Consider the following 26,988-nt stretch of genomic DNA (forward strand, 5'->3'; position numbering starts at 1 on the left):
CGGCGGTGACAGGAAAGCATGCTGGGACCCGCTCCGCTCTGGCCCGGCCGCTTTGTTAGTCGGGAACGCGGGTGGAAGTGGACAATGAGTCGCCGCGGTCGGTAGTTAAACAAGTTAAAGTTGGTGTAACTAGTTCAGCGCTTCTGGATTACGTTTCGGGGTCTGTGGATCTGTTCGCGGTGGATTATATGCCGGCCTGACTCTTGCCATTCATTTTTTTTCAACACAAAAAAAAAAAAACTCGGTTCTGGCGTTTGCAAAACTTTTCTTTTTATTTTTTAATTTTTTTGCCCCATGCAAAGAAGTTGTTTGTGAAAAGCCCACGACATCGGCGAATAAAAGCATGGCTGGCGTGGTGCGCACCCTCAGCCGGTGCCTGCTCCCCGCCGAGGCCAGCCAGGAGCGGGGCGGCGGGAAGGAGCGGGGCCGGGACCGGGACGGGGCCCGGGAGCGGGAGGCGCGGCGCCGCAGCCGCGAGATCGACAGCCTGCTGGCCCGGGAGAGGCGCTCCGTGCGCCGCCTGGTGAAGATCCTGCTGCTGGGCGCGGGCGAGAGCGGCAAGTCCACCTTCCTCAAGCAGATGAGGATCATCCACGGCAAGGAGTTCGACCAGAAGGCGCTGCTGGACTTCAGGGGCACCATTTTCGAAAATATCATCAAGGTGATTGTTTTAATAATTGCAAGTTTAATAACTCGCCTGTATTAGGGCTAGAAAATGCATCATTAATGCCATTTATATAGAGTGATAAATTAACAGCGACACTCCCCCTGGATCGAAGAAAAACTTAAAAATGAATCCAGAAGTCCTGATAAGGACTCGGGTGGCTGCAAATGTCTGTTAATGAATCACTACAATCTCGACTGTCACTATTTCTAACATTGCAAGTGCATATTTATTGTTCCTTTTGTCGTGTTGTTCTATATTATTTTCAGTACTTAGTGCTCTGTGTTTATCTCTTCACGCTGCCATATCTGCTGGTACTCCGGGTTTTCTGCGAATCGTCCCATCGCAGACAGTGTCGTGATGAAGGTCACTTCCGCCAACTACAACAAGCCACTCCATTGACTGCTGGGAAAAAATATGTCTATATAGCTAAACATCTACTGTACAGGCCAAAAGTTTGGACACAGCTTCTCCTTCAATGTGTTCTCTTTATTTTCATGTTTTCAGTTATTACACCTTTTTTTGTTAAGTACATAACTCCACACGTGTTCATTCATAGTTTTGATGCCTTCAGTGAGAATCTACCAACATAAATGGTCATGAAAATAAAGAAAACACATTGAATGAGAAGGTGTGTCCAACTTTTGGCCTTTACTGTATATCACATTCCCAACACATTGTATGCAAATCACAGCCTATTAAAGCAATAATACCGTTATACAACATTGCTATAAGCATTCTTTAAGTGAAAGTGAAGTGATTGTCACTGTGATGCACAGCACACGGTGACACAACGAAATGTGTCCTCTGCTTTTAACCATCACCCTTGGTGAGCAGTGGGCATCGTGACAGGCGCCCAGAAGCAGTGTGTGGGGACGGTGCTTTGCTCAGTGGCAACCTTCCGATTACGGGTCAGCTTCCTTACCCCCTAGGCCACCACTGCCCCGCTTAATTCCAATGTTTAATTCATAAACACTGGAACGATTCTGTACGGCCTTACTTTCCTAGGCTCTATCATTTTAAAACTGGTATGTTACTGGTATGTTATAAAATATAGCACATGTAGTGTAGGATCCATCGTTTGGAAGAGCTCGGGCCGTTTACTGTTGTTTTTGGGCTGTAGCCGCAGGCCTCCGGGGGTGGGAAGGGTGGATCCAGGATAGCCGTTCATGTGGGTCGGATCAGGGAACAGCGTTGCCGCCGGTGCTGCGGCAATAGCAGCTGGGAGGAGTCAGCGAGGACAGCTCTGCGCGATCGCCGCGAGGATAAGAACATCCCGAGGGCCGAGATGCAGTCATGCCGCGTACCCTTACGCAATTAACGAAACAAACAATGGACACGGCGCGCCAGCCGGGCCTTGCGCAAGACAGGATTGAGCGCCTCCTCTATCCCCTGGCAGAAGAAATAAACCATTTTGCGAGCCGATAAAAGCAGCGGCGCAGTCATTCTGCGGGCCAATTAGCACAGGAGGGGTGCGGACGCGTCTGGCTCAGCGAAACGCTGCTTGTTTGGGGGTCGATTCATGCAGAAAGCGGAGTGCCAAGATGTAAGTCAGGATATGCCGGTTTTCCAGCTGAGTCGGGCTTTGGACGGCTGTAAACTATCATCTCTCACACACACACACACACACACACACACACACACACACACTGGTCAGAAGTCACGCGGCCTTGTCCGTCGCGGACTCCCGTTTCCATCCAGACGCCTCCCCGATTTCCTCGCATTCAGCGCGACATTTTTAGCCGCGCCGATGGTTGTTTCACCGCCTCCACGGGCCTTCTGACAATGACCGGCTACGCGGGGTCACCGCCGGGTCATTTCCTTGTGAGCGCGTCTATTTTAGACGGCATTGTATTGAGCCACGCCGAGTCACGGTTGGTAATTAACGGGAACGGGGAGCGTCGGTGGAACGCGTGGGAAGGGGAGGGCCGCGCCGCGGCGACTTACACACTCCCAGTGGTGGTCACCGCGTCTGTGCTTGCTCGACAAGAGCCTTCCAGCAAGGACTTTGGGTGTGCGGGTACGGGGAGGGCTTGGCCGATTAATGTCTACGTGACTAATTGGCGAAGGCTTTGTGGTGAACATTTGCTTCCGCCTCCAAACCGGCTATTTTGCGTTTAGGGTTTAATCTGCTGCTCCGGAGTGCCCCGCCCCGGTATTTCCCTGCACCAGGCCCCAACTCGCAGCCAGACGTCCAACAACCCGTGTTCTTATTCAACCTCCGTAGCGGACGTACCTGTCCAAGCTACTCCGGACGACTCCCGCGGCGAGGGCTTGGACAGTTCGTCAGGTGGGCAGTCAGCCGGTCAGGACGCGCCTTGTTTTTGGCCCCCTTTCACCAGCTCGGCAGGGCCGAGGCAGTGATCATCATCAGGTCGGCATCCGCCACGCGCCGTCCCGTGCCAAATCCGCAAGGCCGACGTAAACAGCTGGGCAGTTCGGCAAGGCCGACCTCTCTGCACATCACCACTTTATCGCCGAGTGGAAAATAGAAATGTTGCTGTGCCTGCGCTTGTGATGTCCTGCCCCGTGTGTTGAAAGGAAGGTTTGGCAAGCCTCGGATTTGGAATCGGTTCAAGGTACATCATCTTTAAATGGTGGACAGAGGAAGATCTGTGACTGTAGTGACCATGGAACAGAACATGAGATGATGAAATTGGACATAGTTCCAACTCACGTCCAAGTCCATTCTCATTTAGTTTTCTCAAAAGTAACCATTGCTCAAAAATCTTTTTCTTCTTTAAGGAAATTCTTAATACCTGTTTTGTGACATATTTTCAAGACGTCTTTTCAACGTTTTTTGGACACCCAGTGGACCAGTTGGGAGTGAAAGTTTGTGACCGAATTAGTCAAAAATATGATAATTCAAACGTAAAGTCGTTATCTGATATTGAAATTCCGTAAAATTGACGGCCACATGGCCACAACCTGCTGGCCTTCCTCGCCACGGTTCATCCTGGAGACGGTAAAGACAGCAGGTTCCTCAGCAGAGTGTGACTCCTTGGGTTCATGCTGGGCAAGACACGCATGCAATCCAGCGCTCAAAGATGCGCTTTGTTTTGGCCCCGCAGCGATTGTGATCAGATACCCAGGGTTGGCTCTGTGGACGAGCCAGGAAGCATAAAGACGGGATTGTGCGCTCCTTCATGGATGGGGTCCCAGGAGAGGTTCCCACTGCCGCTAGTCATCCTGTGCTCTGGTCACACAGTGCTCAGATTGAGGGTGAATGTTGAGGTCAACTCAGTTTTCAGCTGCGGCTTTTCCATGTCTTGTATAACTGCGTATGTATGGCACCGTGATGCATGGTTGAGCACATGTGTTCCGAGAACGAGCCTTTTCGTTGGCCCCGGATTGGATTGGAGCGATGGACGCTGTGCTTTGACTAGCCACATATATCCCGAGACCTGCTGATATAAAGCTGGCTGAATGTATACGCTGGCCATGATTTCGCAGCGCTTCGGTTTCGCCGTGTATCAAGAGGAAGCAGCAAAGAACTTAAACCCCCCCCCAGCCTGACACGGCGCCCACGGCTGTTTCTCTGCAAACATGATTTAGCAGCACGCCACCCAGCACCTCATTCCATAAAGTCCAAAGAGCTGTCAGAAACGGGCTGGAGGCTTGTGATATACAGTCTGTGCAAACGGGGTCTTGCCAAAACAGACTTATTTTTTTTCGTGTGTCTCTGGGAGGTGCGGGATTGATGTTCTGTGGCTGAAAAGGGCCTGTACTCAGGTGTTGAAGGTTCACTGCCGGGGCTGTGGAGGACACCGTCGTGAGTGCAGAGGGACGTTTTGTGGCCTTGTTTGCCGAGAACTCTTGTCAAGGTCAGCCTGGAACGACTGGGCTATATGCGCTGTACAGGCCATAGCTATGGTACAACTGGTCCTTCATTCCTCGCTCTCTTGGTTTCCCCACTTTAATTTGGATGGAAAACTCTTCTGTTTCATTGTTGGAGGTACAATTATGGAGCAATGGAGTTATGGAGCAAATGAAGTTATCACTCATCTGTATCATCTGTTTTGGTTTTAATGAACATTCCATTTTCAAGAATCTGCATCTCTACCTTGAATATGTAATTATTCTGTTGTGTGGTTCAACCTCACACCTCCAAGGTTGTGAAGTTATCATGCTGACCACATGTTTGTATGGGTCTCCTCCATTTTGGGGCAGTGGTGTCATAGCGGGTAAGGAAGCGGCCCTGCACCAAGACGCCACTGAGGTGCCACCGTCCCCATACGCTGCTCCCCGGGCGCCTGTCATGGCTGCCCACTGCTGGTTGATGGTTGTTTCATTTCGTTACAGTCACTTTCACTTCACTTTCATTTTCCTCCCCCTGCCGAAAGACATGCACATTAGGTGGAGAGTGTGTCTGAATGGCGTTTGTGTGCTTCACTCCTGAAGGTGAAGAGCAGCCAATAGTAGACACTCAGAACCAGATTAGCATGACAGGAGGAACATTGGTGCATAATGACTGACTAGACGAACAGCTCTTTGACCTCCCTGTGTCATCACATTCAGCTCCGTTGCATTAGCTGTGGCAAGTCTGATATTATATGGTGATATAAAGAAATAAACTCCTTAGTGTTGATAATAAAGGTGTGAACCTCACAATACAACTCTATTATGATTTATCGATGCATCAATTATGCATCATGATGCATCCCATGGACATTTCTACATTACTTCACATAATGTTTTAGGTCAGTGAGACGGGGCCTTGTTCACATGGATGTCTGAATCAGGCGTTTTTCTGCCATTGGAACAAATCAATGTGCTTCATGACCAGCGTTCGTTCAGCAACATTTTTTGGCATCAATTTCTGCTGAAATCCTGATGAACATCAAAGAGCATCAGGCGTTAGCCAGCGTCAAGCGAGCACCGTTGAAATGCCTACCCGGTGTGGCGACGTGCTCAGACCAGGCAGCCACAGTCAACACCGGAACTATTTTTTTAACTCGAATTTTTATGCTGCTGCCAGAAAACGTCATCGCGATATAATTGATTACGTTCCGCGTCTGCATCGCGATGCATCGATTATGAGATTTATCTCAACATCCCCGGTTGACGACGTGATAGTAAAGAGCGGTCCCTGGTGACACAGGGCTGCTTGTTCCGACTCTCTCCAACCTCTCCTGGATTTAACCGCTTCTGTGGCCGATACTCTCCCATCGCCGCAGCTCCTGTCTGGCACAGCAACGTTTACTCTGTGTTTACTACAAGCCTGAGAAAATATCTCTGGTATTTGTTAAGGGGCTGGAATGTTTGTGAAGTGTGTGTGTGCGTATTTCCAACCAGGACGCCTTTGCTTGCCCTGGGCTCGAGAAGATAGGACGGCCACAGGAAGTGGTTAAAGGGGTGACACCGTGAGCCAGGCATTTGAACCCCGTCTTCCTGTGTGATAAATCTGAGCGCTCCTCTGCGACGGGAGGCGGGGCCCGGGGAGGTTGTTTATGGGCAAGGAGTCGTCGCTGATTTAGCTGCGGTCGCTCAGCGGCAGCTGGCTGGGCCCCGCGAGCCGTCTGCTTACTCATCACAATCGCTTCGGCCGCCTTTTCCGCCGGCGTAATTGCAGTTTCTCATGTTACCCCACACCCGGGCTTATCAGTCGAGAAGACACTCTGGGGTTCTTTGCCTCTTCTTTCATCTCATTGTACCTCTCTCGCTTTTGGCCCTTCTCTCTTGTTCTCGGCGCTTTGCAGGGACCATTTGCGAAGGAATCCATCTGTCTTCGTGGCATTAAATGGAACTTGATCCATGTTTGCGAAAGCACCAGAAATCTCATAGTTGTGGGTTTCTTGAAAAGTAAAGTGCTTTCTTTTCTTTGCTGAAGCCATTTAAAGGACACATCTTGTGAACGAGGCAGAATAACTTCAAAGTAAGTTGTCCTTCTTCATCGCTTTCCTCAGAAAATGCCAGAAATGAGCTTCCCTGGCCAAGAGGTGAGTTTTTATGTGAGCTATTTTTGGGATTGGGCCATAGCTTGGGGAGCGATTGGAAGGCCCGTGCCTGACCCCCTTCGCTGTGATAGCGCGACTAAACCGTATCCACACACACCCCGCCTCCCCCCTAACGTCTCTCGTCTGAGGAGGTTGCCCGGGAGAACGCGGAATCTGTCCTTTTCCCAGATAGGGTTCGACGGAAGTGGGTGAAAGGTCAGAGATGGATGAGTGGGCCGGGGACAGAGGGGGCGGCCTCCTGGAGACCAAACAAAGCAGAGCGAGAGAGAGAGAGAGTAGGAAGAGGGAGAGTGAGTCGGGGGAGGAGGAAGGTGCCCCGACTTGTGGCTGACTGCCGCGGAGCCGCACTCGTGATAAAGAGCGTTTTAACGCTGTCAGCGGGGGGAGCCCGGAGCACCAGCCGCTGTTTATTTTAGTGGGGAGCGGTCGGGCGGCCAAGAAGATGGCGGGAGGGGAGTCGGCCAGACCAGTGGAACTGTACCACACTCATTTCCTGTGAAGCCCCCCCAGCCCCCCCCTTTGTCCTGGATTTATATGTTCTGTGGCGTGGCCACAGCAAGTTATTAGAGCAATCCTTCCCACGTGCAGAGGGAATATCACACCAATCCCGGGCCCTCCGAGCCACTTCGGCTAGCGGGTGACATGGGACGGATATTTACGGAGGTTAATCAGATGAAGTGTTTACACCCTCTGAGGAGGCCCGGCGCTCCTGAGCGGCGTCCGCCTAATGACGGCACCGTACTGCTGCAGGCCTGCAGTGCAGCTCAGCGAATGGAGCCTCCTTTAAGGCGGGTTGAGCGGTTCCTCTTTTTCATTTCGTTTCAGGCTGGACGCTGCTGGGTTTGACGATCGAGAGGCCGATGTTCAATTCAATTGATTTATTTCTGTTGGTTTCATGTTAGGAGGCCTAATGATATTTCCATTGTGTCTCCAGTCCCAGCTGCACGCCTCCGGGGCGAGGTGTACCCCACCACCAGAACTGCTAGTAAAGTGTGTTATGACTGGAAGTAAGAAACATCAATTAGGACCTGTGGTTTTCCCGGAATTTGCAGTGCTCCGGGCAGTCTTCTCTTGGAGACTCATCTTTCTGACTCTCCGCTGGATTTCTGCCACAGCGTGCAGAGGCATTTACGGTTACGTTCTCGGTGACAGGCAGAAAGATGTGGTGACAAAATAAAAAAACACCAAGGTGTTTAATAATAATGTGTTCGGTGTGCTGTGCAGCCCTATTTTCTTTTTTATGTGTTGCTGCAAAAACAAATAATATTTTTCAGCTATAGCCAATGAACACAAATTCAGCCAATCAGTGGCAATTGTTTGCATTTTGCCCTTTTGCCGAATCAGCGCAACTTTTTAGCAATTTTGACGTCACGCAAACGTAATCAGTTACGCTTCCATGTTACTGAACATGCAGACATGTGCGCCAGGAACGCTGCTCATTTACCCTCAAAAATGTCCGTGGTGCACGACAGTTTCCAAGTGGTCTGCACGAAAGTGGGGGTAAACTATATTTTTCCTTTTCCTTATAATGGCTGCTGCGGCTAGGAAGATGCGCACTGGGCTTACCGTGCTGCCGTAAGGGCGTAATGATGCTGCTGTGTTGCGGTTCAACCGCATGGTGCAAAACGCCGACTGTCTATCGCCAACATCTGAACTCGAGTTTGATGTCATGTGCCAGTGACTCGTCGCAAAAAAAAAAACAACCCCACACTCTCACATCCACGTCTCAGCAACTGGTTATACTAGACGGGTACTGCGCACCAGTTGGCTGATGCCAACATCATTCTCGCACTTCCCGTTTCTCTATTTTGTACTGCATGCCATGTTGTGGTGAAACACAAACTAAAGTCGTCAATGAGTTGCAGACGTGCGCAAATCACCCTGACGCAGTCCCACTTATTTCAGCAGTTTCACACAAAGTTATCATTAAAGTTCTTGCAAAGTCAGGAATTTTAGATCGCAACGATCACAAAAGTTTATCGCAAAAAATCCTGGAGGGGCTGTATAGGTGGGCCATTTATATGGATACACCTTAACAAACTGGGAATGGTTGGTGATATTAACATCCTGTTTGTGGCACATGAGTATATGTGAGTGGACAAACTTTTCAAGATGGGTGGTGACCATAGTGGACATTTTGAAGTTGGCCATCTTGGATCCAACTTTTGTTTTTTCCGTAGGAAGAGGGGCCATGTGACACATCAAATTTATTGGTAATTTCACAAGAAAAACAGTGGTGTGCTTGGTTTTAACTTTATTGTTTCATGAGTTATTTACAAGTCTCTGACCACTTATAAAATGTGTTCAATGTGCTGCCCATTATGTTGGATTGTCAAGGTGTACCCATTTAAATGGCCCACCCTGTGTATATATGTATATATATATATATATATACTCCAGATTACAGTTTGTATTTGTCCCACCCTGGCGAGTGTGTAACTGATTACAATTCATTCAAGTCTGGACTTCCTGTCTGTCTGGCCAGCTGGAGGTGTGATGTGAGCCAGACAGACGTGAGTAATGGGTGTCTGATTTGTTCTGTTGTGTCTCTGTCTCTCTCTCTCTCTCTCTCATTCCCAGGGCATGAGAGTGCTGGTGGATGCCCGCGACAAGCTGGGCGTTGTCTGGCAGAACTCCGAGAACGAAAAGCACGGCATGTTTGTGATGTCGTTCGAGAGCAAGGCGGGCGTGCCGGTGGAGCCCTGCACCTTTCAGCTGTATGTGCCCGCACTGCAGGCGCTCTGGGGAGACACGGGCATACAGGAGGCCTACGGCCGCCGCAACGAGTTCCAGCTGGTGAGTTTTACCGGAGGGGGGGGGGGGGCTCCGAACCCGACACACCTCTTCCAGTCACGCTCCGGAGGGGAGTGACTAACAGCCTCACGTACGGCTCGACATGCTCCACTGCGAGGAGAAACCACATTATTTACCAAGGAGCATCTTGAGGTGCATGTCTGTAAACACTAGGACTGTGCAGATAATTTATATCAAAAGAAATGTTTTATTCTTTCCATGCTATGGCAATAAAAAAAAAAAAATGCGTTTAAAAAAAGTTGGTGAGACAGTAATCCAGCTGTGGCGAAACCCACGCTTAGCAAGTGCCATTGCAATTATGGCAAGTTCAAAAATTGTCCCCCTAGTACTTTTACTAAAGTACTCTGCCACACATCAAAAACAGAGGCATCACCCTTAATGGAAAACGTGCCTGGAGTCGAGCTTTGCCAAATCTAAAATCTTCTCCGCTGAAGTCTTGGCAACCGACCGAAGTGCAGAGGAGCATAAAATAAAGCAATGAATATGCAATGCTGGCAAAAGTTGGAAATGGTTGCACCAACCATTGAGACCAAGTTCAGCGAGCCCTTAATTAGACCTTAGGAGACGAGGAAGTGGTAGCTGTGTTGGTTTATTTATGCCACAGTGCCACAGCTCGCTGCTCCCATATCTACAGGGCTTTGACAGGTTTGGGGGCTGTGCGCCGGAGTCTTCTCAATCTTTAATTAGCCCAAGCAGTGCCGGGATTTCATGAGAATTCACGGCCCTGTCACTGTAAGTCCAGATCTTTATGAATATTTAACCTTTCATGCAGTCTCACCCCTGGAAATAGGTCAGTGGCACAAATCTTCAGTGCTGGTTCCACCACGTTATGATATTTGCAGCGCTTTTGTCTATCGGATTACTTCTGGGTTTCGGTCCACTTAAAAAATCTGGTGTGACTTGTCCTTGTGACTTGACTTTACAAGAAAAGTTTGTGTTATCACAGCACCAGCCACTCCTTTGGAAAGATCTTTTGAAAGGTGGTGGCCTCTTGCATGACGGTCCCATTCCTGACTTCCCTTGGGGAAAAAAAGGTTCTGCACACAAGGCTCCATAATCGGATGTTCTGATGTCGGCTTTTGTGGTCGCATGCAGGCATTGAAGTGTCTCTGCAGAGTAAAAGCTTGTAATCTCAGCCCCGCATTCTGTGTTGCCACGGCTGGCGGCTCTTCTATCTCCAGCCTGTTCATTGGGCCTTTTGTGAACCGCTCTGGTGGGCCATCACCCTCAGATAAGACCGTTCAGCTTTAATCTGCTTTTAAACCCAATTGAATTAGCCCCGCATCTCAGCTCGACATTTGCTGATGACTCTTGACCCTTGAAACTTTTTTTGCCAGGTTTAGATTTATTTAGAAATGTACCTAATGGACACTTATTGGTGGATGGATATGTGTAGAACCCTATTTTGTGGAATTGCATTTACTGAGAAAAATAGACTGAATTATAACACATACTTACATAACTACATACTAAACACACAAGTATCCATTTAGCATGCATGCCTTATTGTCCCATTGAACAAAGAGCGTCTGTCTGTGCAACTTACAGTTGATTTCAACCTTTAGAACTTTCTTCCCACTTTGCATGCTAATGCACTGTAATTGTGGATGTGACGTCTGCAGACTCCTGTAGAACTCGGTTCTTTCCTCTATGGGGCTCACACAAGTCCCTCGACTGCTGGCAGGGACATTATTCTGTAGAGGGGGCCAGGGTCGTAGGTTGGGTGCCCTCAGTCGTGCTTCTCATCTTTTGTCTTCCTCTGTGTGAAGGATCTTTTGTTATTGAAGTTGTACTGGCAAGGCGAGTGGGAGGATTTGACAGCGTCCTGGCTGTCACAACGCCTCTCTGGTGTCATGTCCACTAAACGAGTCTGTATTAACTCTTACTGAACAAGGCTGTTCTTGTGTGAATATTGGCCGCAATGTGGGCCGGTTGTGATATGTCAATTTAGGATTAAGTCGACATGATATTAATATGATTTTATGATTTCTACATATAATATATTGATTACTTTTCTTTATTTTCATGACCATTTACATTTGTAACACGTAGTGCTATATGTTATATTAGTTATATGGTAACATAGTGCTTGTTATTTGGAAAAGAGCAGTAATATTGTCATCTGTTGGAATCCCAGTTAGAATTTCTTACTAGAACTGATTGGAAGCTGCACATTAGCAGAAATTGGGACATCCACGCCGTTTGAACAGTATTTTCTTTGTCATCAAATATTTAAAAATATATGTTTTATACAATTCATAAAATGAGAATGAACAGAACTGTTTTGATTGACACCTTACCAAAAAGTCAAATATTAACAGTATACACCTGATTTGAAATTGAGTAAGTGCACCTTGGCACCTGAGATCCAAATATTTTTTCAGTGAAAACAAAATTTGAAAATATTAAAATACACAGAACAGTGATAGATGTTAATAGCAATGACAGACCTTTCAGTAGTGATTTACAGCACCCATGGTTAAATAAAAAAATAAAACAGACAGTCCCGCTGCATGACCCGTTCTGCACATGCACAATGAGAGTGGATTCTGTGGGCTGACCAGCCAAACGGCGTCTTCTCAACCAGAAACAAGGAGACAAGCGAATCTGGAGTTACTGCTGTGGCTGTAACGCTTATTGATCAAAATGTGGAATAAATTGCAAAGTTATGCAGAATCGGGGCTATGGTGGCCTAGCGGTTAAGGAAGCGGCCCCCTAATCAGAAGGTTGCCGTTTCGAATCCCGGTCCTCCACTGAGCAAAGTACCGTCCCCACACACTGCTCGGCCTGTCATGGCTGCCCCCTGCTCAGTTAAAAGCAGAGGACACGTTTCGCTGTGTCACTGTGTGTTGTGCTGCAGTGTTTCGCAATGACGATCACTTCACTTTCGCTTTAGAATTCACAGGGTTTTATATTGTGATGGTGACCTTGTGAAGGCTGCAAGGTGAAGTGTGTGTATATAAAGCCTCCCTGTGCTTCGCTGGATTTTAAGTAGAATAAGACACGTGGCTCTGTATTCTGGCTGGGTATTAATACTGGGTATTAAAACAATTATCCACTCGATAAAGCGTTGGTGTCGCATTTCTCCAAACCCCCTGGGGATCGTCGGCCAGTAAAACAAGGCTAAAGATGGACGCGAAGAAGCGGAGGGATTTGCCGGTTTGACTCCCATGTTTCGCTCCTCTGCTGACTGGGGTGACCACCGACTGGGGTGCGCTGGCACAGGCCATGAGCAAGCAAGGGTGACCTTTCCTCCGGTGCTCCAGTCCGGCGCTCTGTGGATTTTGGCGCTTTGAAGGCTCATAGAAAGCTTCCGTTCCCTTCTTTTGTTTCACCGTATTGATATTAACCACAGAAGACAGGTGATCTGGTGATCCATGAGGTCAGACGGGCGTACGTTTTGAGCCGGAGGAGTCTGGCAGCAACGGCAGTCTTAACCTTATTGTGTTTGGAGCCAGACGCCGCTCCGCTCCGGGCCTTCGGAGGGTTAGCGGACAGGAAGTCTGCGATGCTGCGGAATGGCCGCCCTCAAAAGCCACAGTGGCCCTCGGCAGGAACGGGGCTGTTTATCCGGATGTCTCAGAAGTCCAGTACGAGAATTTACCGCAGGCCTACAACGCGCGGTTTTGGTCCATAGGCTGGGAACGGCGATAAGCCCAACTGTTCATTTCAATGCGACAAGAGAAAGGCCGTAACGAGAGCTGCAGTGCGGAGAAAAGTAAGATTCCTGCTGAGTGAACAAGTCTGGCTGATCATCACATGATGAAAAAAAAAGAAGAAACGGAACAGTGCCCTGGATGTGGACAATGAGACCACAACCATCTATCACTCTGTCACGCTGCATCTGATGCAGCAAGTCACACACACACACACACACACACACACATATATATATATATATATACATACATGCGTGTGTGTGTGTGTGAGGGAGTGATATTGACAGACTGAAAGCGAAGGCACCCGAGATAATTAATAGTTTATTAACATATGAAACCATGACTATCGCATGACTGGCTTCATGCTGTGAGCCATGTCACATGGTGTTGCTTCCATATTCCAGCTCCTCAGCAGCCGAGACGTCCCGTCCTGCAAAAACTTGCAAAACCTGTAGTCTGAGGTGCATTTTATATTTCCTTTTTTATTATTATTATTTTTTTTTTATGGCATTCCCCCTGTTCCATGACGCTCCACTGAACCGATAACAGTTATCACATTGGCCCTCAAGAAGTTAAATAAAAGTGCTGATATGTGATTAGCTTATTTTGCTACGTAGACACGCTGTGATCCACATACACACAATCTCTCTCTCTCTCTCTCTCTCACCCCGTGGTGTTCGCGCTTCTCTCCACCTCGCCCGATTGCTCGAGTTTCCAAGATATTCTAGTCATCAGTGAGCCGCCTTCAACATGCGGGAGCCTCCAAGGGTAATATGTGCGATCTAATATGTTTGACTTGCCTGGCCGTGGACGCCTTCGCCGGGTCGGTCCGTCAGGACGTTGTCTCGATGCTTCGCTTGAAAAGATGAAGCTCCTGCCAGGGTGCTCGGCGCCGCAGCACAGAGGAGAGCGGGGGCCTGGCCGTAGTTTGTTTGTGTGGCGTCTTGGCTCGGCTACTGCGAGAGCGCCGGGCCAGACCTCCTCCCGCCTTTTGCCACTGAGTGTTTCTGTCTATTTGGCAACGTCAACGCGGCCCTTGCGGAGCAATTTCGGAGGTCGCATCACAGGACGCGGGTTGATGCTTCTGCGGTCACTAGGTTTCAGTCGAACCACATTATTTTTGGGATATGATGCCGTTCCTCGTTAATTTCCAGCGGTAATGAGGGTTTTTTTGAGACGAACATGTTGCTTTTTGCCTCTTTTGATGGTCAGTCCCTTTCCTGGTAAACATGGTTATGCAGGCCCAGACCTTCAGCTGTGAAGGCAGGAATACGCTCTGGTCTCCGGCCAGGAAAAGCATCCGAACAGAGGGGGGGGGAGTAGCCGCTCTGGTCTTCTGCGACAGTCCAGAGAGGCCCGTCCTCTCCACAAAAACCGTAAAAGAGCAAGCGAGCTTTCCTTTTCCCTGCGATAATGTGGTAAATGTGGAAGCATTTTTACCCCCCAACCCGTTCTTCTGGAATTAGTCTTATTCCTAAAAGTGTTATTTCCCAATGGCCCATGAACTTTAATGGGCAAGTTCACCACAGTGCCTGGACGTCAGCCAGTGGCCCGGAAGGAGATTTTGGCACCACTGGGATGGTCGCGAGTTTCCCTGGAGAACGGTTTTCCACTGTTAAAGAGGTGCTAGTTTGGCACAAGAAACGGTTCCACTGCACGGATGGGAAGGATAGAGTAGCAGTCCAGCGTGCCATTCATGACGTCCAAAAGCTCATCTGCTTATGTCCAGCTGGGCTTGGCGGTGCTGCTGGTGCCTGCTCCGTTGACCCCGACCTGTGCGGAGAGGTGGATGCTCTTCAGAGAGACGGTCCAAAGTAAACAATGTGAAATCTATCCAGAGGAAGGGTGTGTGTTTTTGGGGAACGCTGGTCTAACAGCAGAACATGAGTCCCGCAGAGGTTCCTTGCCAATAAGCTGCACAGTTCGAAGCTTGGACCCCAGGGACGGCTTCATCTCTGGTCCACTACAAGGTGGACAAGCGCTAGAATTAACGGCCGAGTGAAATCACTTATCTCCTGAGATAAAGGGAGAAAGTTCTAAGAATGTCGAGGAGTAGCCGTCAGTGAATTCTTTGTTTGGGAGTCATGACGAATGTTTGCGTGCTCCTGAGCTCACTGCCGGGCCCTTGACGGCCTCCACCTCCTCTGCTTTATTTCTCGGGGATTCCGAGGCACGGGGAGGCACCGCTTCTCCAGAGCTCCATGCTCTAACGGGATTTTCTCCTTTTGGACCGTGCTCTCTGAGGCTGTGGCTAGAGTTTTTGTCAAACACGGCCAACTGCTCGATGGAGCTGCTGGTTTTAACTCGCTCTGTAATTAGAGGAAATCCATTTTACAGTGTACATAATAAACAAGGAAACTGGTGCAATAGCTCATTTTGGGCTCTGCAGATGGTGCTGAGTAAAAATAAGAGGACAATGCCTTCTTTCAATCTTTCTTTATTTATTTGTCACAGCCTGTCTCCAATGTAAATATTGTCCCATTGTCACGGCACAGCCACTCTGTCAGCATCACCAGGCCACAGAGTGGGACCACGCTCCTCCCCGGAAAGCCTGTAGACCTGCTACAGCAGCCAAGCCTTCACTTCCCGGGCCAGGGGATTTGAGGGCCATTATGCATTAAAAATGGATCCAGAGCTCAAAATGTGTGAGAAACAGTAGAGGGGCATCCCTCTTTTCTCTTTGTTGTTTCGCCATGGTTGTCTGGTCATTGTTTGTTTGGTTCCACGCACCCCTCACGGCTAATGTCCTGTTCTAAGTGATCTTCTCAATAGGACAACAGAACAACAGAGTGTAACAGAAGGCTTGAGGAGTATGAATTGCAATCTCACCGTCATATTGTCTGACTTATGTACAGAATCTACAACATAGTGAATAAAAAGATTGTATTCATAGTTGGGGGTCCTAGTCCACCAGAACTGATCACCTCATCGATGGTAACATGGAAGCACGTTGTTAGTCCCTCTGGATAATGGCGTCTGCCAAATGTCTTAAATGTAAATGTTGACAGATCTCAACTTTGGGTCAATGTGAAGTGAAGTGATTGTCACATGTGATACACAGCAGCACAGCACACGGTGCACACAGTGAAATTTGCGGGGCCGCTTACTTAACCACTAGGCCACCACTGCCCCCTAGCACCCCAGCACCATTAACTAAACACAAAGTAAAGGAATTTCTTTTGGAAGTACGATGCCCATCTCTCCAACGTGTAGAATCTGGGAACACCGAAGTTTGTATGTCATCTTTATATTGGCTCTTCCTTTCTTTTGTGACATGTCTTGTGCTACCAGTATTAGGCAGATTTGTTTCTAGCAGGGTTGTGTAGTGATGTTGCTGGACAAATGAATCACTGAATCATTCCTAATTTTTCTTCTCGGAATTCTTTTTGTTGATCCTATCACATACCTTAAACCAATACTCTGTGGTCACTCACTGGCTGTGCCGTGTGATTTCCCATCATTCATCTGTATTTGTTATTCTAGTACTATGTCTTTTCTGTGGACTTTGAAGTTATTGTTCACCCCCGTCGGGGCCGTTGAGTGATAAATAGCCATTTGTGCATTTCTGCTGGTTACAGCCATTACTTCCAGAGACCAATTCAACAAACCCACTGTAATTCTCTACAGTTAAAGATGTGGAACCATCGCTGTTATTCCGCAGTGCTGTTGGCCATCGTAAACGATGACTGTAAAACGTTGTTTATGTTCTTATTGGATTAGAATTAGCCCTTGCCCTGTATGGGTTAAGTTCTCATTGCTCCGCTGCCACCGAGTGATGGACGCGACCGCAGTCTAAACTCCTGTTTCGTATTATTTTCTTTTAATGCGTGCCCAAACAAACCTACACCACAGTAAAGTTCAGGCTTCAGTCAAGCCACCTTTGGTTTGCTCTGCTCTGTTTGTCTTGGTCGCCTCGCGCTTCATTTTTATTAAAAGCTATTTGTTGTATTTGGGTATTAGCAGCGACTTCTCTGTCCAACTTTTCATGTACATACACCACTGTTCAAAAGTTTAGGGTCATTTTGAAATTTTTATTTTTATCCCCTGAAAGGGGGTTTTGGACAGAAAAACAAACGCAGCATTCCACTTCACCTCAAGACTAATTGTTGCTGATAAAGTTCCCCTCTCCGTGTGTGCAGATATTCCATCATTAACAGCCGTTTCCAGCTACCAGAGTCACGTACCACATGAACAATGTCTGGAGTTTTAACTGGTTTGATGCATTTTGTTTCCTATTAAAAGATGAGGACATTTCTAACAAAGAGAGGTTTAGAGCTCCGTATGGTTTTATTCCGTGAATACTGACTGTTCACTGTACATATTTAATGTGAAGAGGAACTACAGGGCAGCACGAAACATGACAACATGGCGGAAACGCTTCTCCTTTGAACGGTTGCGCTGATCACGCAGCCAACCACGTCCATAGGCGGGGCCACAACTTCACCAACGCCGGAAGGACGCGTTCCGCACGTGACAGTCCTGCATACAAACAGAAGACAGACAATCAGACCCTCCCAGCAAAGAAAAATATATATTACAGTCTCATAGACATAATTTCATGTCTCCCTAAATGCATATGCTGTTTGTGAAAGAATGAAGACTTGTATGAATATAAACATGATTTAATGGTCAAATATGATTAGTTGTTGTAATACAATTGGCAGCAATACATTAACAACATTAGATCTTTTAATGCTTTATGTACGTTGAGATATTGATGTATCTATACCATCATGTAATAATGTGTAGCATATCCTGAAATTGACATGCCAAAGTTTTATGTTGATTGTAATGAAAATGAGTTGGGACTAAAATGGTCTTCCAATACCACCAATGTTCATGGCATCTATCTGACTGAATGTTGTTTTATTCCTCCCATAATTGTTTGCTGTATCCATTTTCCCATCATGCTTGTGTCCCGCTGATGACATTGCTGGGCTCAGCAGATGCGCGGCGCTTCCTCTGTATAATTGGACTAAGAGAGTGTAATGACTTGTGACTCTGGGACTGACGCCGGAGAGCTCAGCCCATATTTCTCACTCTGCCCTGTCGTCCATCATTTGCTATCTGCAGACATATTCTGTCAGGGGCGATAAATCTGCACTCCTCTTGGATGAGAGCAGATGGCCCCCTCCTCTCGCTTGTCTCTCATACATAAGCCGTACCTATTCCGGGCCCCTGCAGACCAACTGGTCACTCGAAAGCTGTCAGCGTAGCTTTATGGTTCTTATCGGCCCATCACAATAAGGCATATTGCTTGGCTTCTGTCTGTATAAGGAACTTGCCATTGCTTAATCACATGTACAAATTCATTAATCCTTAGGGAGACAAGAAAAAATCAGTTTTAAAATCGGGTTGTATAATTTAAGTAACGTGAATGCTGTAAATCCAGAAAGGATGACAGGGCTGCAATGCATAAAAAGGAAAAGTCGTGATTGCAGAGTGAAACTCAATGTTATCATCTATATACCAAGGCAACAAATACATCAATTACCATTATAGCAACTGTATGCATATATGTTTTATTCATATATGTTGTCACTCCGGAACAACTGAAATCATTTATGCTATAATTATTTGATTGATTGAGACCCTATGGGCATTCCAAAACCATTATAGTTTTTACTGAATATTTCACTTCGCGAGGCACTCCAACAGATGATACTTCTCAGATTTTTATATAAAAATAAATACACATTTGTCAACCACAAATCAAAAGGGTTTTTAAACACTGTATTTATCTGTTCCATACAGACAAAAATGAATTTAGGCTCATAAATTTTAACTGAGGCATTTTCTTGAATTACCAAAGACAGCCATAACAACGGTCTGCCTCTGCTGGATTCATTCAACAAATGTGATAATGTGCAATGTCAGATTATATAGTATGAAATGAAATTACTTGATATTGCCATACTGTGTATAACTCCAGTTAATAAACCTCATAATTGAAAGCTCCCACCTAAAAGCTTTGTTTCATATTGCTTCATAAATATTTGCTCGTTTCCTTTTCCATGGCACCGCTTCTCTAACCTCACTTGTTTTCCAGGTCTGCCTAGAGTGCATTCCCTTCAGCTGCCTCCCTCAGGCAGAGGAGATAAGATGGGAAGAGTGTGTGTGTGTGAGAGAGAGAGAGAGATACGTTACATAGCCCCATTAATTTAAATAATCCTCCTAAAACACTGTAGTGATTGTGAAGAGGGCGTCTGAGCTCATGTTCTTGTCTCTTGGCCTGATATCATGTCTTTGTGGGGACTCACATTTGAAGTGAATAACGTTCATTTTCTGGATCCAATGGCGCATGTAGGGATATTTTATGAAGCAATAGTAAACTGATGTGTTATAAACTGAGAGTGGATATGAGCATTTCGATGCGAACAACAACCGAGTCTACAGAGATCGCCAGAACTAACCCATCAGTGTTGTAAATCATGTCTGATCCAGCTCATAACAGGATCTGCTGGGACTTTCATAGGACTTTGTAAGGACATTTGTAAGACGAGCACACTTTATAGTAGATGGCTCAGAAGGTCCATGGCCTCTGAGTGTGAAATGTGGGCAGTGTGCTGTCAGTTTATGCCCTGTATTGCACTATCCCCTCGCCATTGAGCATGATGCCAAACTACTCATATCAATCCTCATTTTACTATCTTTGTCCCTGTTCATTTTTAATGTTGCCTGTCTCCGGGACTGAAATGAACTTCCTCTATTTTGTACCCACTGTTGGTAAAGAAAAGCATAATAAGATCGCCCTCTCAGTGCAGGTGAAATGCTGGATGTTCAGTTACAGTAACGTCAGCATTGAACTACACAAGTAATGTTGCAATCCTGATATATTCCTCCTCCATCTTATCATACTGTCAGATTATGGTATAGACTATGGTATAAGTTAGGTTTCATTAAACTTTATTGTCACTGCACATCTTTTAATTTTTTTTTTTTTATGCACAAGCCTATGAAACGCTTATATTTGGAATCCAGTTAGTACATATATTACTAATTTATTTATTTATTTATTTTAATTTACAATTATTTCCTTTCAAAATGTGATTTTACTTTGTGACTCACTGTGCATGTGACAGGAGTTGCTGAGTGATTAAACAGCAACTTTGTTCAGAGGTCAGACCATGTGATCAACTATGACTATCACGCTTCCACGTGTCATGATTGATTATTGCTTCAGAAAATGTGTAGATTAGTCAATAATATCTACTTATGTGAGAACTACCTTGGTATGACTGATAAACCTCTACACCTATAGACTCAGTCCAATGACTTACTGAGTTTAGCTTCCAAGCTTGGCGTCACGGTGTAATATAGGTGGCAAGTCATGCTCCACAGCCATTTTATTGAATGTATATGTAAGATGCTGATTATCACCCTGCTTACTTTTGTAATGAAATGTCTCAGTGGATATTTATCATATTTTTGGAATGTGAAAGCGAACTGATTGTCATTGTGAAACACTGCTGCACAGCATCACCCTTACCATCACCTTGGTGAGCAGTGGGCAGCCATGGAAGGCGTCCCGGGAGCAGTGTGTGGGGACGGTGCTTCGCTCAGTGGCACCTTGGCGGCTCGGGATTCGAACCGGCAACCGCTTCCTTAACCGCTAGGCCACCACTGCCCCAATGCTTTAATATTGGCTTTTCATGACTGCGTTTAAACTTTGATCCTGATGCGAAAAGTAGCTGGGAATACATATTCACCTCAGTCTTTTTTAACAATGTATTTATTGATAATGTGTGATTTAAAATGTGGATTTTCCATTTAAATTCTCCTTCAAACCGTCTGTGTTGAAATTCTAAATACAGGCGGGGCTGAGCGGAGATTCTGTTGCCTCAGAAACAAAAACATTTTTATATGAAATTGGATGTAATATATTTATTATATGATGTATAGCTTATGATTATAGATTGTATAGCTTATGACTACTTGCTGTATATGACCTTTAGCTGTTCCAGATATCTTTTTAAGCAATTCCCAGTCTGTAAACCATCCACATAGTTCCTAAGAAAAGAACATAATATCCCAGTTACGAGAAGCGTTTTCTAAAAGTCAACAGAAAATCATCATGTTTTTGTGTCTATTTTGGGCAGAATTCAAATTCTTGGAAGTGCCCCTTTGCCTGTGATCACTGCTCAAGATTCCTTTAATTGGTTGTGATGTGCCGGGTTGGGGAACGGGCTGCAGCGATGCAGATCTCATCTGGGAAGGGAAGGTCATGACGTTTTCTTCTTCAGAGATGGGCCCTCTGCTCAGCGTAATGGCTGATTACGGGTATACCCGGGGGCGCTGCGGCGCGCACTGTGTCACAGGCTGTACCTCAGGCCCACTGCGCCGTTCTTTCCCACACTGTCAGGCCCGGAGCAAAGAGGGGGTTCGAGTGGGCTGGTCTTTTGGGGGGTGGTGCGTGCACCACTGGGTCGTGGTGAGTCAAGGGGCCTTGTTCGGTGCCAGACCCCTCAGCAACGGCGTCAGAGAATTTGGCCGGGGAAGCAGCTGTGGTTTCCAGTGTTTAGCGGCCTGAATGTCCGACAGAATGCCAAAATGGCGGCGTTTTATTATTGCAAGAGAGGAAGGAATGTTTGTCTTCCATCCACGTGTTTCAAGGAGGGATTGATAAAACCCACAGGCAAAAGCTATCAGATATCTGCTTGATTTCCTGGCTGTGTTACACTAGGCAGTGATGGGATGTGTGTGTGTGTGCGTGTGTGTGTAATGGAGTAAAGCAGAGCAGCACTGCTAATCCCCTGTTTTCACACACAGCTGTTTCCTGTTGGGAGTATTGGCCAGGCCAGAGGCCCATGTCAAACACACACACACACACACACACACACACACAATACGAAAGAACGAAGCAGCCAGTCAGTCAGTCAGTCATCCAGTCTGTCCCTCTCTCTCAGACACACACCCACACGCACAAACCAAGGCCACGCTGCCATTTCCGGAGAGCTGATGTCTTCACTCTCCCAGCAGCCTCGGCGGAGCCTGAGGTATCGGGCCAGAAATGCCTCCATTAGCAGACCGGGCCCAGTAAACAGCTCCCGTAATTAACCAGACTGAGTGACAGACCGACTCCGGGTTAATACACATTTTAAGTGTAAAATTGAGATTGGCCCGAGGCGGATCATATGTTTCTGTGTTGAATTATTTGTTGGCAGAATATTGTTATCTGGTCTTTAATCCTCGGCTCAAATGGATTAATCTGCTACACAACTCATTGTGTCGCTGACACAGTTTCGCAGTGTGATATATAATGATATGAAATAAAAATGGTCACAGTGTTCTGTTCTGTGGTTGTAATATTTGAGTAAGATTAACTGCCCTCCCCTCAACTCTGCTCCATTCTTTATTGTCTTTGATCTGTAATCAATGACATTTTTTAATATATATATTATGGAGAAGGGGTCAGTGGTGAGGACATTGTTTGCCTAGCAGTTTTTTGTAGAACGTGTATAGTGAGATATAATATTGTAGTCAGATTGTATTCGCTCAGGCTCATTATGGTTCATGTTTGTTGGGATATTTGAAAAACCAATCCATTTAAAGATTACATATACTACCAGTCAAAAGTTTAGACAGACCTACTCATTTATGAGACTTAAATTTTTTTACATTATGGAACGATTCTCTGGAAAATGACACCAAAATGCAAAAAAAAAAAAAAATCTGTGATATTTATATTTTTACTTGTCCTAATATTTAAGATGAGTACCCATATAATGTGGAATGTCATTTCATTTCAATGTACTTAAAAAAAAAAGTAAGATTGTGTTAACTCTTGCAATGTAAACTTTTTACTTATTTGACTGAAATTTAAAGTAAATTATCAGTTCAGTTTATATATATATTATAATGAATAGTGCATCGGACTTAAATAAAATATTCATAAAATGCACCACATTTTGACACTTAGTACTGGCTATCACAGGGGTGGGCAAACGTTTAAGCTCAGGGGCCACATTGACTTTTAAAATTTGTTAGACGGACCGGGCCAGATGTAGACACAAAAAAGCCATTACAGTGTTAATATTTACATTGACTTTTGGTGGGAACTGTGTTGCTTATCAGCCTTCACTTCGGAGTAAGACTTGCTAGACGAAAAAGAAAAGGAAATGAGCGGGTTGGATGTAAATAGTTGAATGTTGCATGTTGAGATGGGGGTTAAACGCAGTTTAGTAAAGGTCTCCGTTGCGTTGTGCCACAGAGTAAGAGAAAAAAAAATGGCTGTATTGTACTATTGACTTCACATGGCAAGTTTTCAAACTGCTTTTGTCATAACTTTATATTGAACTACTCATTAATAAGGCACAACAAGTGCTACATACATGTCACACTTGTTCACTAGATATGGGGATAAAGTAACTTGTGTTATCAAAATGTCCCATGCGTGACGTAGAGAATCGTCCTTTAGAGAAAAAAACTGAAGACAGGACACACTTGAGGAAAGCAGTCATGGCTATCTTGAATGTCACACTGAAGGTATTACATAAAAAAATAATTTTAAATGTTTTTAGATTACATATATAAACCATCAGTATACATTAGAATATATAGAAACTATATCATTGAAATGTAAATGACATTTCCCACATAGACACAGAATAAGACACAGAATGTTAATAAAAAGATTTCCTTTGTTTCCATGTGTTGGAAACAAAGGAACGTATCCATTTGTCATAAAACATAATCACACTGTCTTCATTTTGTGAGACAATTATCCCTTAGATTAGATTGTACAGAGTAGAGCATTGTAATGGAGCACAGCGAAATTTTCCAAAATAAGCACATCCTGTTAACTCCAGACTTTCCATTCCTCATTTAAAAGGGACTGTGTAGACCTGTCCTCTGCCTCAAAACACATTATACAGAGTGGAGTATGGTGCCTTTTTCAGTCTTCTGCTTCCCTTTATTAATAAAATAACCAGTTCCCATAAATGTCATGATGTCTGAAGTTGAAACCGCAGTGTGATGGTCTGTAGTCAAAGCTCAGTGTCTGGGTTTGACAGTGACAGTCTAATCTATTTATGTGGTGGCTCTTTTGCAGAGTGAATCAGTGAAGTATTTCCTGGACAACTTGGACCGTATTGGACAGCTGGTGAGTACATTGTGTGTAATACAGTTGAAACGAGATATATATATATATATATACATACAAAAAAAAAATTTTCTTTACTGTTTGATGTATTTAAATCTAATTGCTCCATTTAATCCATGCAGGTAATACCTTATTAAAAAGGGAGCATTGTGCATAGTGCAGATTCCTTGTGATTTAAGGGATTCAAAACTATTAATGTAATTTATTATTAGTGTATTTATGAAAAAAAAAAAAAAATTCATACAACCCTGAGTTATAGTTTTTATTTTATTTTTTTATGGGTGAGTCTTTGTGATGCAAGTTCAGCTGGAGACACTGTAATTATCCATAGGCAAAACTATATAATTTAACAATGCTTCGATGCTTCTGCCTTCAAACTACACGGTCCACCAAGGCCAGATTACAGCCTGTTAATTGCAACATACCTTTGCAGTGTTCATTAATTAGTTTAATTAGCCGTTCTGTAAATCAAACGCACTACAAATCTACCTCTGTGATCTTCAAACTATTATTACTATGCTCTCGTTTTGAGAAGTGTGGTGTAGCTTTATTAATTCATGAAACAAATCCTGACATGACCTTGGCGTCCTCAGTGGTAGATACGGGCATGCTAGTCATCATGAAGCTGATGTTGCTGCAGGGTTGCCAAAAGCAAAATGAGGGGAAGAACGGCCAGTTTTTTTTTTTTTGGATGTTATGTTTTTGGTGCACTCTGCTGCTTGGAAACTGAGTATGTAGACAAAAAAAAAAACAAGAACTGGTTTGAGAGGATTCTTTTTAATGGAAATGACATGACACCACAACATCTCACCTTTCACATGGGGTGGCAGGTTCTCATAAAATCTGATGTTTTTGTGGCATCTGATTTGCACTGACCTCAGTGTGGGTAGACTGCTGGGGTCTCTGAAATTTTTGCCAAGACCAGATGTTTTCAGTCTCCAAAGTCCAGAAGCTGAAATTCTGTACATCCTCTGAAGACACTACTTCCACAGTTAGGAAATGTTTTAATGGACTTCTTTCATTTTTATTTCAGAACTATGTTCCATCCAGACAGGACATTCTCTTGGCCAGGAAGGCAACCAAGGGCATCGTGGAGCATGACTTTGTCATCAAGAAGATCCCATTCAAGATGGTGGACGTCGGAGGTCAGCGCTCTCAGAGGCAGAAATGGTTCCAGTGCTTTGATGGCATCACATCCATCCTCTTCATGGTCTCCTCCAGTGAATACGACCAGGTGCTGATGGAGGACCGATGCACCAATCGTCTGGTGGAGTCCATGAACATCTTTGAAACCATAGTCAACAACAAGCTCTTCTCCAATGTCTCAATCATTCTCTTCCTCAACAAAATGGACCTACTGGTGGAGAAGGTGGGAAAGGTGAACATCCGCAAGCATTTCTCTGACTTTCGTGGAGATCCCCACCGGGTGGAGGACGTCCAGACCTACCTGGTGCAGTGCTTCAATCGAAAGCGCAGGAACCGCAGCAAACCGCTCTTCCACCACTTCACCACCGCCATCGACACAGAAAACATCCGCTTCGTCTTCCATGCCGTCAAGGACACGATCCTGCAGGAGAACCTCAGGGACATCATGCTGCAGTGAGGACATGAAGATGGTATCTCTCCAGCCTGCCCATGGTTGCACTGATATTTCACAGACACGAACACTAAACACTTCATGTTATATATGGAGTGGGCTGTGGGCTTTATAGCGTTCTGATGGACCTTCGAGAGCTTTGAGTACATTTTGGTTTTATAGTCCTAATCATATGAAAGAAGTCTCTAGTGATTTTTATAATTGTTCATAATATTTTATGGTATTTTGGACTGGATTAATGGAATTGCCCCCCCAATGTGTGTGTGTGTGTGTGTGTGTGTGTGTGTGTGTGTGTGCATATTATGTGTTATTCCTATGGAAGAAGCCATTTTACCTTCCTCTGTTTTGACTGATGAAACAAAATAATGAGAAATGGTGTTACAGAATGGTGTTAATTATGAATAAATCCGTGTGTGGGACATGTTCCTGTACACCTCATCATGTGGCCTTACAGTAATAAATACATACATGAGCTGGCTAGAAAGATTGTCCAGCACCTTCCCAGCCAGCAGATTCCACTTCATTCTCATAACATGGCAGAACCACTTTTCTTCCTTTGCACTTGACGTGATTATAGTAAGCGTGCCCCATAGACTAATAATTTTTGTGAGTGTTTATATAAATAGTGAAGTAAATATATGTAAGTGTACATTTGTATATATCTCATTCAATACTAACCCTCTTTTTTACCAAGAGGACACAACAGAAGCAACTTCCAGAATGATTAGAATGATTAGAGCGATTCATTGATTTAATAGTCATCTGGATTAATCGACCAGCTTGACTAGTAGCTCAGATGTTGTTGTTTTTTTTTTTTTTTTTTTTCACTGAGAGAGAGACAGAGTTGTCAAGAGAGCAACGCCTGTGGTTTGGAATTTGTCGTGAAGAAATCCAGAATATCCCTTCAAAGAGCTTTTCTGACTTGCTGTTGCAGAGAACATTCCATGTAAGCATTTTTCTTTCTTCCAGACTTTGTAAGATTGAATTGAAACCTTCCACACTGGCTATTTATAATTTACTTTTTTTTTTTTTTTTGAATGTGGATTGCAAAAATATCTGGCAACTCTTAACCTCTGTACATTACCACGCAGGGTTTTTGTGTGTGTATTTAAAAAAAAGAATTTTGTGGTCACAAGTGTTTTGTTGGAAGTGGCACATATCTCCATAGGCAGGTCAGTGTTGATTTACGGAGCTTT

At 45.2% G+C, this 26,988-nt stretch overlaps 1 protein-coding gene across 1 annotated transcript; it reads left to right on the forward strand.

The window, feature by feature from the left end:
• Positions 1-26,524, forward strand: gna12a (guanine nucleotide binding protein (G protein) alpha 12a). The gene is made up of 4 exons (XM_028985856.1): positions 1-661; positions 9,202-9,417; positions 24,145-24,195; positions 25,229-26,524. The coding sequence occupies exons 1-4, from the start codon at positions 344-346 to the stop codon at positions 25,796-25,798; spliced, it is 1,155 nt and encodes a 384-aa protein (XP_028841689.1). The 5' UTR covers positions 1-343; the 3' UTR covers positions 25,799-26,524.
• Positions 26,525-26,988: the final 464 nt, after the last annotated feature.

Source organism: Denticeps clupeoides, chromosome 7 (genome assembly GCF_900700375.1).
Source record: "Denticeps clupeoides chromosome 7, fDenClu1.1, whole genome shotgun sequence".
NCBI classification, from domain to species: Eukaryota; Metazoa; Chordata; class Actinopteri; order Clupeiformes; family Denticipitidae; genus Denticeps; species Denticeps clupeoides.